Genomic DNA, 15362 nt, shown 5'->3' on the forward strand with positions numbered 1-15362 from the left:
AGTATTCAGACCCTTTGCTCAGTATTTAGTAGAAGCACCCTTTTGATCTAATACAGCCATGAGTCTTTTTTGGAAAGATGCAACAAGTTTTTCACACCTGGATTTGGGGATCCTCTGCCATTCCTCCTTGCAGATCCTCTCCAGTTCTGTCAGGTTGGATGGTAAACGTTGGTGGACAGCCATTTTTAGGTCTCTCCAGAGATGCTCAGTTGGGTTTAAGTCAGGGCTCTGGCTGGGCCATTCAAGAACAGTCACAGAGTTGTTGTGAAGCCACTCTTCGTTATTTTAGCTGTGTGCTTAGGGTCATTGTCTTGTTGGAAGGTAAACCTTCGGCCCAGTCTGAGGTCCTGAGCACTCTGGAGAAGGTTTTCGTCCAAGATATCCCTGTACTTGGCTGCATTCATCTTTTCCTCGATTGCAACCAGTCGTCCTGTCCCTGCAGCTGAAAAACACCCCCACAGCATGATGCTGCCACCACCATGCTTCACTGTTGGGACTGTATTGGACAGGTGATGAGCAGTGCCTGGTTTTCTCCACACATACCGCTTAGAATTAAGGCCAAAAAGTTATATCTTGGTCTCATCAGACCAGAGAATCTTATTTCTCACCATCTTGGAGTCCTTCCGGTGTTTTTTCATGTGTCTTGCACTGAGGAGAGGCTTCCGTCAGGCCACTCTGCCATAAAGCCCCGACTGGTGGAGGGCCGCAGTGATGGTTGACTTTCTACAACTTTCTCCCATCTCCCGACTGCATCTCTGGAGCTCAGCCACAGTGATCTTTGGGTTCTTCTTTACCTCTCTCACCAAGGCTCTTCTCCCCCGATAGCTCAGTTTGGCCGGACGGCCAGCTCTAGGAAGGGTTCTGGTCGTCCCAAACGTCTTCCATTTAAGGATTATGGAAGCCACTGTGCTCTGGGAACCTTAAGTGCAGCAGAAATTTTTTTGTAACCTTGGCCAGATCTGTGCCTTGCCACAATTCTGTCTCTGAGCTCTTCAGGCAGTTCCTTTGACCTCATGATTCTCATTTGCTCTGACATGCACTGTGAGCTGTAAGGTCTTATATAGACAGGTGTGTGGCTTTCCTAATCAAGTCCAATCAGTATAATCATACACAGCTGGACTCAAATGAAGGTGTAGAACCATCTCAAGGATGATCAGAAGAAATGGACAGCACCTGAGTTATCACAGCAAAGGGTCTGAATACTTAGGACCATGTGATATTTCAGTTTTTCTTTTTTAATAAATCTGCAAAAATGTCAACAATTCTGTGTTTTTCTGTCAATATGGGGTGCTGTGTGTACATTAATGAGGAAAAAAATGAACTTAAATGATTTTAGCAAATGGCTGCAATATAACAAAGAGTGAAAAATTTAAGGGGGTGTGAATACTTTCTGTACCCACTGTATATATATATATATATATATATATATATATATATATATATATATTTTTTTTTTTTTTTTTTTTTTTTTTTTTTCCCCAACTATTTCAGCATTTGATTACATCATTCGCAGTGCTTCATGGGAGTGGGCGGAGCTAAAGAGCTATTTTGGTGCGTTTTACTTGTCTCGACTCTCTGATTGGTGGAATTTTCTCTGCAAAATCATGGGTAATGTAGTTTTTTCCACCGCAAATTCCGCTGTTAAAAACATCTTATTATTTAAAAAAAAGGAGAAGTATAAAACTACTCATTTAAAAATCCTGATTATATAAATAAAAACAATCAATTTCAAGTTTATTGCAAAATATGCTCATATATATTTCAGCATTTGATTACATCATTCGCAGTGCTTCATGGGAGTGGGCGGAGCTAAAAAGCTATTTCAGTGCATTTTACTTGTCTCGACTCTCTGATTGGTGGAATTTTCTCTGCAGAATCATGGGTAATGTAGTTTTTCACAATCTGGCAGACTTTTGCTGACAAATAAACATGAATTTATCCATCCAGGTAACATGGAGAAATAGTCAACGTTCATTTACATACACTACCCACACTGTATTAATACAAATTGAGTTAAAAATGGACAAACTTATACTGAGTGTCAGTTCTTAAAGTGACAGTGCTGTTTACTCACTCCTCATGTTGTTCTAAACCAGTAAACTACAGTCTGGCTATAAAATAAGTGTGCCAAAATAATGAGTTAATGAATACTCAACCCCACATTATCTCATTTTGATGAGAAGAAAATGAATTTTAGCCAAAAAATTACTCAAAATATTATGACATGAAAACAGAAATATGTACTGTGTATGAGTTTTATAAGGTTATTTTGTCATTTAATATCGGAGTCTGATGCCCCGCCCCCTCCATTATGTAATTAACATAAGTGGGCATGAAGTGTCCAACATTCCACATTTTGCTTTTTCAGGTAATTAAGTGCATCATTTAGGTATTTAAAGTGCACTTATTCTATTTGTAATGTCAGTGTGAACACACGACTCACACTACAGTTCTTCAGCGGTTGTGATACTCTTTTCCAGGCCGGCAGGATAGATCAGATCACCACGAACGATACACACTATACGTGCGTGAGCTAAAGACCTTTTCCAGCCACAGTTCAACAGCTGTATTTGCTAAGTGCAATCCATTACTGAAGCACTACAGTCTTCAAACAGTCGATTCCTCATCCGGTCAATGAGATCTAAAGGACACAGTGTCCACCGGGATGCGGGACTGGAGAATGTCAGAAGGTTTGAGGTCATCCAGCGGGTCACATGAGATGCAGGTCGAGTGATTTGTATTTTCACAGCCTATAAGGCCTTAAAATGGGATGTGCATTATATATTTTCAAAATCGACTACTCTAGATCGCACAAGCTAGTCGTAGCAAAATCCTGTGAGATTAGCTGATTTTACTGATATACTCTACTGACCAAATGTTTGGGGTTGATAATATTTGAAAAGGAAGTCTCTTCTGCTCACCAAGGCTGCATTTATTTGATCAAAAATACAGTAAAAAACAGTGAAATATTATTATAATGTAAAATAGCTGTTTTCTATGTGAATATATAGTAAAGTGTAATTTATTCCTGTGATCAAAGCTGAATTTTCAGCATCATTCCTCCAGTCTTCAGTGTCACATGATCCTTCAGAAATCATTCTAATATGCTGATTTGCTGCTCAAGAAACATTTATGATTATTATCAATGTTGAAAACAGTTTTTTGTGGAAACTGTGATCCATTTTATTTTTCAGGATTCTTTGATGAATAGAAAAGTTCAAAAGAGCAGCATTTATTTGAAATATAAATCTTTTGTAACATTTTAAATTGCTGAATAAACCTCCAGGACTGAAAAAAGTCATATTGATGAAAGATTATGAAATATAAAGAAACATCTTTACAGGAATATCATGAACTGATGAATCGTGCACAAAAAGACCAGGAACCCGTATGAAGAAAGCAAACGGTCAGTTTTGATTCCATGTTGACTTTAGGAAATAAGAAAGAGTGGAAAACAGGATTGTGAAGGCTGAAGGAATGAACTCCGGAGAGCCAAGAAGCCGCGCCAGGCTGGATCTGAACTCCGCCGTGAGGGCTGGCGAGCTCTTTATTGTTAATTAGAGAGAAGAGAGGGACTAATTACGCTCATAATGAGTTGGCAGGGTGAGGGGTGAAAATGAGACGAGAGGCTGCAGTCCTTCAAACTCAGACATTGATCCTCCTTCACGGCACTGTAAGACCTCCGAACTTCACTCAACTCACGTCTCGCCGCTGTTCTGCCCTTTATGAGCCGATGGGAGGAAAGGAACGAAATGGAAATATATAGAGAAGCCTCGTTTAATTAGACAAAAATAAAGCTGTAAGGCACAGTTGTGTACCAGGACACTGATCGCTCAACCAACAAACAACTGAAAAATAAATCTATCCACAAATGTCCAGTAGACCAAAAAGACAGATATGTAATGTGTTATATATGTATATATATATATATATATATACACAATATATATAGTGTTTGTCATACAAATAATGTAAAAAAATGGTATACAAATAGGCTTCATGCAAAATATCAATTCTACTATATTTCTCTGTAATAAAGTTAGCTAATCTAAAATTAGTTGTACTCATATATTTTCAGTGGCTAATTGTGGATATAATATATGCCAATATAAATATATAATGTATTTTAGTGAAATTAATTAATACTTTTATTCAGCAAAGGTGTATTAAATTGATTTAAAGAGACAGTAAAGTAAAAAAGATTTCCATTTCAAATAAATGCTATTCTTTTGAACTTTCTATTTATCATAAAATGCTGAAAAATAAATTTTTCACAACAGTTTTCACAAAAATATTCCACAGCACAACTGTTTTCAACCTTGATAATAATCATAAATGTTTCTCGAGCAGCAAATGATCATATTAGGATGATTTCTGAAGGATCATGTGACACTGAAGACTGGAGTAATGATGCTGAAAATTCAGCTTTGATCACAGGAATAAATTACACTTTACTATATATTCACATAGAAAACAGATATTTTACATTATAATAATATTACTGTATTTTAGGTCAAATAAATGCGGCTCTGGTGAGCATAAAGAGACATTTTACACTATATTTTACTTTGCACATTGTTATATTTTAAATAAATGTTTATTTTGAACATTTATTTTACTCAAAATTCCTTGAAAATTTTTGCATTGTCTCTTCACAGAGCTGCCTGCAGATTCTGAAAGAGATGACATTGAACTGGCTAAATAATTAATTTCATATCACTAGTTAAAACTGCTTTCACATGTAATTTAGCGACATGTATCATACACCTTCCAAATTCACTTTGCACCAGGAAATGAGTTTTACGAAGTGTTAAATGCTTTAGTTTCCGGTACGACTACAAGTGATAGACTTGGAGGAGCACGTGTTAAAACCTGCCTGAATGTAGATGTGAAATCACGACGGCTGAAGTTACAGCCGAAACCTTGAATAAAGTTTGTGTCTGCATACTCAATTTAATGTGAACAAAAGCCAGACTGTGAGTAACATGAGCCTCGTTTCCATGCACATGGCCTGAAATGTGAGTCTTCTCAGGATGAAAGCTCTCTCTCACCTGCAGCATGAAGATCATGCCCATGATCATGGAGTACATGTCGTATTTGCCCAGCTGTTTGCTCAGAGCTGAACTCATGGCCTTCAGGGCCTCCAGATACTGTTTCAGAACCTTCTTGCCCATGTTGCTCAGAACCTCCGACGTGTTTCCATCCACATAGAGCTTCATCCAGCTTCCGTGAGACTTCTCCGCCACACGTAACAGCTCATAACCGTCCTCTGAGAGAGAGAGAGAGAGAGAGAGAGAGAGAGAAGAGGGGAAGATACAGGAGAAATTTAACAGACATAAACAATGACAGAGATGAAATCAGAACGCAGATGACTGGTTTTAAATGTTCTACGCGACTGCTAAGCAACACAATAACTTAAATTAAATTATTTTTAAAAAATTAATTTAATTAAATAACACAATTACTAAAATAAAATACACCAAAAACCTAATAAAATCAAATGATCAATACACCTAATAAAATCAAATTATTAAAAATTAAATTAAATTACACAATTAATAAAATTAAAAAAAATACAATACAATAAAATAAAATAAAATTACTGATGAAATCAGAATGCACATGACTGATTTGTAAAGCTCTACATTACTTTGCTACTGCTAGGCAACACAATAAATTAAATTAAATTATTATTTAATAAAGAAATTATTAAATTATTACAACAAATTAATTTAAATTAAATAACACAATTAATAAAATAAAATACATAAAAAATATAAACCTAATAAAACACAAAAAATATTAAATTAATTTACACAATTTATAAATAAATAAAATTACTGATGAAATCAGAATGATTTGTAAAGCTCTTCATGACTCTGCTACTGCTAAGCAACACAATAAATTAAATTAAATTAATTTATTATTTAATAAAAAAATATTAAATTATTGAAACAAATTAAATTAAATAACACAATTAATAAAATAAAATACATAAAAATATAAACCTAATAAAACATAAAAAAATATTAAAATTTACACAATTTATAAATAAAATAAAATAAAATTACTGATGAAATCAGAATGCACGTGACTGATTTGTAAAGCTCTACATGACTCTGCTACTGCTAAGCAGCACAATAAATTAAATTAAATTAAATTAAATTATTATTTAATAAAAAAATTATTAAATTATTGAAACAAATTACTAAATTAAATTAAATAACACAATTAATAAAATAAAATACCTAAAAAATACAAACCTAATAAAACACAAAAAATTAAATTAAATTATACAATTTATAAATATAAAATATAAAATAAAATTAAAATAAAATAACTGATGAAATCAGAATGCACGTGACTGATTTGTAAAGCTCTACATGACTTTGTTACTGCTAAGCAGCACAATAAATTAAATTAAATTAATTTATTATTTAATAAATTATTAAAACAAATTAAATAACACAATTAATAAAATAAAATACATAAAAAATATAAACCTAATAAAACACACAAAAAAATATGAAATTAATTTACACAATTTACATTAAAAAAATAAAAAATACAAAAAAAATACAAAAACCCCTAATAAAAATCGTTACAATTACCAGGGTTCAAGTGCTTTAAGACCTTTAATTCTATGTATAAAATATACTATCAATTATTTAGCAAGCCTGTAAGCAGCAAAATCAGAGAGGAAAAAGACCGTTTTAGACATTTATATATGCAAAATAAAATAAATAAATACATAAATAAAATGTAATTCCCTTAATTCATAATATTTATCATTTGCAGGGTTGTTTGTAGTATTCATGTATGCATGCACAGATATTAACTTCAAAATCAACCAGATATGGCACCATATGAGCACTTTTGGCATACTATATATATTCACCAAATAATGGTTTTGCATGATGTGGTTTTATATACTAACACCGGTTTCACAGCCTACTCCCAGACTAAAATGCATGTTTGAATTGTTTGAGCAATTCCAATAGGGGCCTCGCATCATTGGTGCTCGGGCTCTAATAAAATTAGAATCAGTGCACCATCTTGGATTTTTTTCACTGAGCTCATTGCAATGCATTCTTATCGAAGAATAAATGTGATGCTGGCCAAAAGAAGGTGTTTTAGACAGCATAATTAGATTTCGTAACAGCTTTCATGATGCTTGAATGCTCACTATGTTTTGAAACAGAGCCGCGGTGTTATGAAGACACCACGAGGAGGCTGTTGCATAAGAAGCAGGTGTCTGCTGGCTGTTTTAAAGCAGACAGACACTAAGGGCCTCACAGCGGGATCTCGGAGTGAGCTAACAGGCACGTCTGCCTACAGGACACCTCCGTCTCGCTCTGTGCCTCTCTCTGTCTAATGTGTCTCTCCACATCTCTGAGCTCTGATTCTCCACACAACTGATGCGTGTAGAACGACACGCACACAACGGGAAACACACCTGACCCGAGAATGAGACACACGTGGCTCTCTGAAATGTGTCTGAGCGCAATTTAAAATGCATTAGGTGTGAACGGGAATCTTCTATCTATAGTCTTTCAGCTCAACTGCTGGCATAGACAAACAGTTTGTTGAGCAAGTTGACATGAAACAGAAGTTGCCCTGGTCTTTTCTTCCCTATTGTGACGTATATTCGAGTGAAACGGCTTCACAAACAAGAACAAATGCAGGGCGGGGCTTGATTTTGTCTGTGGGGAATTGATTGGATGGTTGTGGTTTGCTATTGGTGGATCTCATGTGAGTGACAGGTTGCCCCGCCCTCGTCATCAGAGAAGAGATGTTGATGCAAGAGAGAGCACACAAGCAGCTACCTGAATAACAACATTCTATATTTTAATGACAGACATTTGAGAAAAAAAAGATCGACCCTGAGAACTGAGCCACAGTAACACAAGGACACACATTAAGTATGTACAACAAACCACCCGCTGACATTGAGGTGGCCAAGCATGCATACTTATTGTATAACATACTAAAAGCATCCACTTAAAACAGCACCTTTATACAATAAGCATCTAAATTGCAAACTGTTTGCATACACAAAACGAATTACCTTAAATACAAAAGCCAAATTACCTGAAGATACTAATGCAAAAACACACCAACATGTCCATAAACACACATGGGCTGTATCTCAATTTGCATACTAAATCGTGCACTTAAAATTGTCCCTTTATACAATCTTTGTTGTAAACTGTTTGCATGCACAAAATGAATTAATAACCAGCCAAATTACCTTAAGATACTAATGGATTCTAAATTACTAATGGATGCTAAATGAATTACCTTAAAATTAAATATTAATTACCATGGCAACTGAAAAAGTTACTCTCAATCTGTAGTGCGATGGGGCTGTTTGATGCACTTAACCAAAAAAATCAGAAGAAGTGTGGAATGTTGGACACTTCATGCACTACAATTACATAATGGAGTGGGCAGGGCATCAGACTTCAATATTGACTGACAAAATAACCTTATAAAACTCATACACTACACGAGTACAAGTACATGCATAGTGCATAAAATAAGTCCATAGTGTAAATTATGTCATTTGAGACACAACTTTAGAAAATCATCCAGATATAAAACCATATGAGCACCTCTGGCATAATATGTATTTACCATATTATTATTGTGCATGATGTGGCTTTATATCTGTCCAAAAATAGTGCATATATATATAAATATATAAAACCCGAATTCCGGAAAAATTGGGACTTTTTTTACATTTTAATAAAATGAAAACTAAAAGACTTTCAAATCACATTAGCCAATATTTTATTCACAATAGAACATAGATAACAAATGTTTAAAGGGAGAAATTTTACACTTTTATCCACTAAATGAGCTCATTTCAAATTTGATGCCTGTTACAGGTCTCAAAAAAGTTGGCACAGGGGCAACAAATGGCTGAAAAAGCAAGAAATTTTGAAAAGATTCAGCTGGGAGAACATCTAGCAACTAATTAACTGATATCAGGTCTGTAACATGATTAGCTATAAAAGGGATGTCTTAGAGAGGCAGAGTCTCTCAGAAGTAAAGATGGGCAGAGCTGTGAAAGAGTGCGTAAAAAGATTGTGGAATACTTTAAAAACAATGTTCCTCAAAGGCTTTGCAAATCTCATCATCTACAGTTCATAACATCATCAAAAGATTCAGAGAAACTGGAGAAATCTCTGTGCGTAAGGGACAAGGCCGAAGACCTTTATTGGATGCCCGTGGTCTTCGGGCCCTCAGACGACACTGCATCACTCATCGGCATGATTGTGTCAATCACATTACTAATGGGCCCAGAAATACTTCCAGAAACCACTGTCGGTAAACACAGTCCGCCGTGCCATCTGCAGATGCCAACTAAAGCTCTATCATGCAAAAAGGAAGCCATATGTGAACATGGTCCAGAAGTGCCGTCGTGTCCTGTGGGCCAAGGCTCATTTAAAATGGACTGTTTCAAAGTGGAAAAGTGTTCTATGGTCAGACGAGTCCAAATTTGACATTCTTGTTGGAAATCACGGACGCCGTGTCCTCCAGGCTAAAGAGGAGGGAGACCTTCCAGCGTGTTATCAGCGTTCAGTTCAAAAGCCAGCATCTCTGATGGTATGGGGGTGCATAAGTGTATACGGTATGGGCAGCTTGCATGTTTTGGAAGGCACTATGAATGCTGAAAGGTATATAAAGGTTTTAGAGCAACGACAACAATGACAAAAATACGTCAAAGACAACCACGAACTCTTCAGCAGCTGGAAACCTATATCAGGCAAGAGTGGGAACAAATTCCAACACCAAAGCTCCAGAAACTCATAACCTCAATGCCCAGATGTCTTCAAACTGTTTTGAAAAGAAGAGGAGATGCTACACCATGGTAAACATGCCCTCGTCCCAACTATTTTGAGAGCTGTAGCAGGCATCAAATTCGAAATGAGCTCATTTTGTGCATAAAATTGTATATATATATATATATATATATACATACATATATATATATATATATATATATACACATATATATATATACACACACACAGTATGTATGTATATATATGCATGTATTCATCAAGGAACGAACGTCACGGTTCGCTGCATACAGTCAGATGCTGAATACATTTGGTCACAGGCAATTCACACTCCAATCCAGAAGGGGGCGCGTGCGGTAATGCAATGCTGTTTGCTAACTGTCACAACAGGAAAAAGTGCAGAAGAAGAAGAACAGACGATCTATGCATTAGGGATGCACGATATATCAATCACAATATCGGTATCGACCGATATACAGTATGTTCATTTTTAATGTTATCGTTATCAGCCAGATAACGAAGAAAATTTGGCCGATATATTAAAGCTGATAAATAATGGATTATTTCCTTCAGCTGAGACACTTCAGATATGCACTGTCCGCCATTATGGTTTTGAATTGCTTGAAATATAATTAAAATCACTTCAAAAAGGAAAATACAGTGCAACGTATAACGCAAGTCTGTCATAAAAGCTACATAATATTATAATAAGAACATTATAATTGTGTGTTTGGGACATGGCTTTTAATGGTGAGACTTGTTTTTGTAATCAGGCTCTCGAAAATTATGTAAAAATTTTATTTAGATTTATCGGCCAATATATTGGTTATCGGCTTTCAAATATAAAGAATTATCGGTTATCGATATCAGCCAAAGTTTTCGGTGCATCCCTTCTATGCATGTTTACGTGTAATCTCTCAACCAGTGCTTCAACCGCGCAAAAACATCAATAAAACAGCTTGAGAATAATATCTCATGTAGCATTACATTCACCTCAGGCAAGTCATTTAGTGTCCACAGCATGTTAGTTCACTAGAGAAATGAACTCTAGAGGGAGCATTTCACGAAATATATGCATTATATTAGCTTATATATTCATTATATTTACTTTACCTGTTAGATTGTCTTAATTATTTAATATATGTTTAAATAAATTTGTCATGAAAACAAGTTATGACAGTAATCATGTATCAAAATGAACTGGAGTAGAAAAATAATTGAAAATAATATTTTAAAAAAATTGAAAAATAACATATATATGAGTGTGTGTGTGTGTTTTAGATAAAGTATTAAAACATTTATATGATATACATATATATATATATATATATATATATATGTAAAAATGAATTATAATTATGCATGATACTTAGCACAGATATAAAGCCACACATTCCTCAAGGCCATGAGAAACCTGTGAATCTTTAATATTTCTTTCCCAGACGTCTGTTTTTCCCGAGCGTCTATGAAGCATCCTAATAAGTCTGACTGTGTGAACCCTACAGACACAGAGGTGATAAACCGAGACTGACGGAGATCATGTTAACCCAGAGAAAAAAAAAAGTGATGAATGAGACAATTACTGAGCGTTAGCGGGTAAAACAGAACATCAGAGGCCTTTTCACATGAATCTACTCTCTTATGAATGAATTCTCTTTGCTGGAATGCTCATCTAATTGTCATAACACAAATAAGCGAGGCTGTGATTAATCCATTATATGATTATGCTGAATTAGCCCATGAATCCATGTCAACGGTTATGACAGTGAAACATAGTGTTATTTCCACAGTGTCAACTCAAAGTCATGTATATTACAGCTGTGAGATACATAACAGCGATACAAAAATGAGAAACCTTGGATGATTCTCAGAAAGCGGTTCTTCTTCTCTTAGACACAGTGGCGTCTGCTTAATAATGAAAGCTTAATTCACAGCATTGATCACAGAGCAGGAGAGTTAACGGGGCGCCCGCTGGGACCAGCCTCTCCCTGCTCCCGGAATAATGCCGATTATTCATGAATATTTACTGCTGGAAATCAGAGAGAAAACAAGGAAAGAGAATGGAGAGAGAAACGGACAGACAGAAAGACAGAGACATGGATGGACAGATAGATGAATAGATTCAGGGCCGCATCTTCTTATTTTCTTACTTAAGAGAAAAACTTGATAATTTGTATTCCCAAAAATATTTCTTAAGAATATTTAAGAAAATAATATAAGGAAAAAAACTTGTTTCTTAAAATTGTTCTTTCTCAGAAAGAATCTTCTTAAAAACAGTCATACACCACCTCTTAAAGTAGGTTTAAACTTGTTTAAACTAGTCTAAAATCCTCAAAGGTAAGATGTTTCATTCATTTATTGGGTTGTTTTTAATTAAGTCATGTAATTAAACAATACAACATAACACTAGCTACTAACGAGTTCCCTGAAGTGACACTGATGAACAATGATGTAAACGATGACCGGTCAAACAGGGATCTAGTTATAATAAGAAAAAGAAAGAAAGAAAGAAAGAAGAGGAGGATGGAAAGAAGGAAGGAAAGAAGGAAGAAAAAAAGAAACTCCTGTCTGTTGTTGTTTGTTAGTGTGTGTGTGTGTGTGTGTGGTAGAGTGCGCGTGAGGCTGTGTGTGTGTGTGTGTGTGTGTGTGTGTATGGGAGAGTGTGTGTGTGGTAGAGCGCGCGTGAGGCTGTGTGTGTGTGTGTGTGTGTGGTAGAGTGCGCGTAAGGGTGTGTGTGTGTGTGTGTGTGTGTGTGTAAGGCCACTCTCTCTGCATCTGGTCAGCGCAGGATTCTGAATGCTCCTGTCATAATGACGGATGTCTCCTCACACACCAGCCTCTCTGAGATCCTCCTCAGGACGTCTGCGTCTCCTTCCATCAAAATACCTTTCAATAAACCTTTCAAATAATCTGATTATTACTGGAATTATTACTCATTTGTGCTGATGATGATGTGTGTGAGTGTCATGAGAACATCCTCTCTGGTTTAACTGGTCTGGGCTTTTATTTGCTGTGCTATATTATTATTAATAAAGATCAGTGTGTGTGTGTGTGTTTGAGCTCAGGATGTACTTAATAATGCAGTTTATAATGCATCCTGGGTGAAGTGCTGAAAATGGTACAAAAGGAGAAACCTCTGGGGGGCTCAGAATGGCACACTATCATGCTATTTTTGTAGTATGCAGTATGTATACTGTGCATAGTGAATAAAATACCCAGAAGACCTCCTATGTTTGCCAAAATGTGCAGTATACATAGTGCAATGGGCTCAACCATGACCAGCATGACGAATGAACTAAAAGCAATCATTAAGAGTGATGTCCTTCTGCATTATTATGAAATATGTAATATAAATAGTGCACACCATACAGTACATTAGAATACAGTTCACACACTCTCTGTGCTTCATACACACACACACACACACACACACACGGGTAAAGCAGGTCAGGATCTCTAGTGTGACTCTGGGTTCTGCTGCATGTTGCATGTTAATAATGCACGAGCTTCAGCTCTCAGCATGTTACCGTGGGAAAAGTGTTATCTGGAGAAAACCTCCAGCGTCTCGCTTTCAGGTCAATGTGCTTAGAAAACCTCTGATGAGTGATTCTCCTCTTAATCACAATAATTCATCTGCAATTTAATTAAGTGCTTCATTAGGCTGCAAAAGCATGATGGAGAATTTCTACATTGCAAAGAGAGAAAGACAGACGTGGGTGAAGTGAGTTCATATTTGCCTGTACGCCACACAGAGACTGAAGAGCTGACCTCTAACAATCTCATATTTTTTGAATTTCTTTCAGAGATGGAAGGACAAAAGCGGGTGGCGGCAGTTTGTCCTCCTCATCAATCAGATCTCAACCTCCACACGCCTCCCGAACCTTCACTTGAGCTCAGGTGAAAGAGCTGAAATACGAGGTCTAATGCATATTGTAGACAAAAATGACAAGAGTTGGCTGAATTCATAAGCTTTGATTTTATTGGCTGGCTTTACACAATTTCCAGGAGTGCACAGGAGGCACTGGATTTGTGTGCAAGGAAAAATGAAATAAAATAAAATAAAAAAATAAAATAAAATAAAATAAAATAAAATAAAATAAAATAAATAATCTATAGTTCTAAACTTTTTCCAAACTTTTGATCGGTAGAGTATATTTCATTTAATTTTGTACTCAAGTACTCTAATATGTAAAAAAAGAGTAATTTATAACTCAAAATTTGAATGTTACATGAAATATAAATTATATTTAGTTTTATTCATAAATGTGTGATCAGTAAATGTTTGAAACTTTAACAACCTATGCTTTTTCTTTAAAAAAAATAAATAAATGAACCATATATGAATGAATGAAAAAGTCATTTGAAAAGCAGACTGCTGCCTTTAGTGCACATTTACAAAGTGTTTACATAAAGGCAAATCACATTTTCATCCCTTCACATGTTCTCATTCAAAGACCATGAGCCAGCTGTGAAGAAAATACGCTCTGTCGGCTTAGCATTTTCTTCCCACCATAAAAGCGGATCCTCATCCGGAGGGAAGCATCAGCATCTGTGCAGCTGGGCACGGATTGACTTTGCTGTGCACTTATTTGAATGGTTTTTTTTTTCATGCCAATCTTTTTTTTGTGATAACAACAAATTTAGATAAACCCGCTCCTAAATGCACAGTGAAAAAAGAACTGGGGTTGGCTACTTTACATGTCAATCAAACAATGTCTTCATGCTAACAGTCTGACTACACGAGATATAACCTCCAAGAAAACAGGAATACAAGTCAATACAATCAGACCAGTGTCAGTGTTTCTGAACTCCTGAAACGCCTCCATTGTAGTCTTGAGTTTTCTTCACAATATTCCTCATTTAAATAATTCATATGCAGAATAAAGGGGCGGGGCCTGGTTGAGTTAGTCAGTAGTGTGTTGAAATGGGCGGTTATGGTAAGGGGCGGGACATTTCCCAAATGACCAATCACAACACACTGCTCCAGCCGACCAATCAGAGCACATTGTGCTTTTCAGAAGGAGGGGCTTCATAGAGACAGGAACTAAACAAAGCGTTACTGACAGACTGGGAAGAGAGGAGCTGCAACAATGGAGGATATGAGGAAAATAATGAAAACCTGTTCTAGTAGAGAACAAAAACAACATCTAGACTTTAATAGGGCATAATATGGGCTCTTCAAAGTGAAAATGTCAGCAGACATCACCATTAAACACTATAACACTGAATAAACACACTCACACCTCATAAGCCAGCAAAACTCTCAATACTGTAAGATGTGAGAAGTGAATGAGCCAGAGATGGATGTTTGTGGGAGGCCAGACATCCCGCTGAGAGCAAATACAGCCGAACCGCTACAGAGACAGCGAAGGACACACACACACAAACACACATGTCTGGGCTTGAGCTAAAGGGTATAAATTCTGTATTTCTATGGATTTAAAGTGCTCTAAAGGTCCAGTCATGCCTGTGTACTCAAACCCGTGCTCTTATGTCAGGTTCCTGACAGCAGTTTATGAGCTTGTTACTCAAGCAGCAAAAAGGCGAAACAAA

General features: G+C 36.1%; 1 protein-coding gene across 1 annotated transcript in view; it reads right to left on the reverse strand.

The window, feature by feature from the left end:
• pigg (phosphatidylinositol glycan anchor biosynthesis class G) overlaps nucleotides 1–15362 on the reverse strand; it is a 117761-nt gene that overhangs the window by 61192 nt on the left and 41207 nt on the right. The window contains exon 7 of the mRNA XM_051859946.1: nucleotides 5052–5269. Coding sequence (XP_051715906.1) covers nucleotides 5052–5269 — 218 coding nt within the window. The remainder of the gene's footprint in view (nucleotides 1–5051; nucleotides 5270–15362) is intronic.

Source organism: Ctenopharyngodon idella, chromosome 14 (assembly GCF_019924925.1).
Source record: "Ctenopharyngodon idella isolate HZGC_01 chromosome 14, HZGC01, whole genome shotgun sequence".
Lineage (NCBI taxonomy): Eukaryota > Metazoa > Chordata > Actinopteri > Cypriniformes > Xenocyprididae > Ctenopharyngodon > Ctenopharyngodon idella.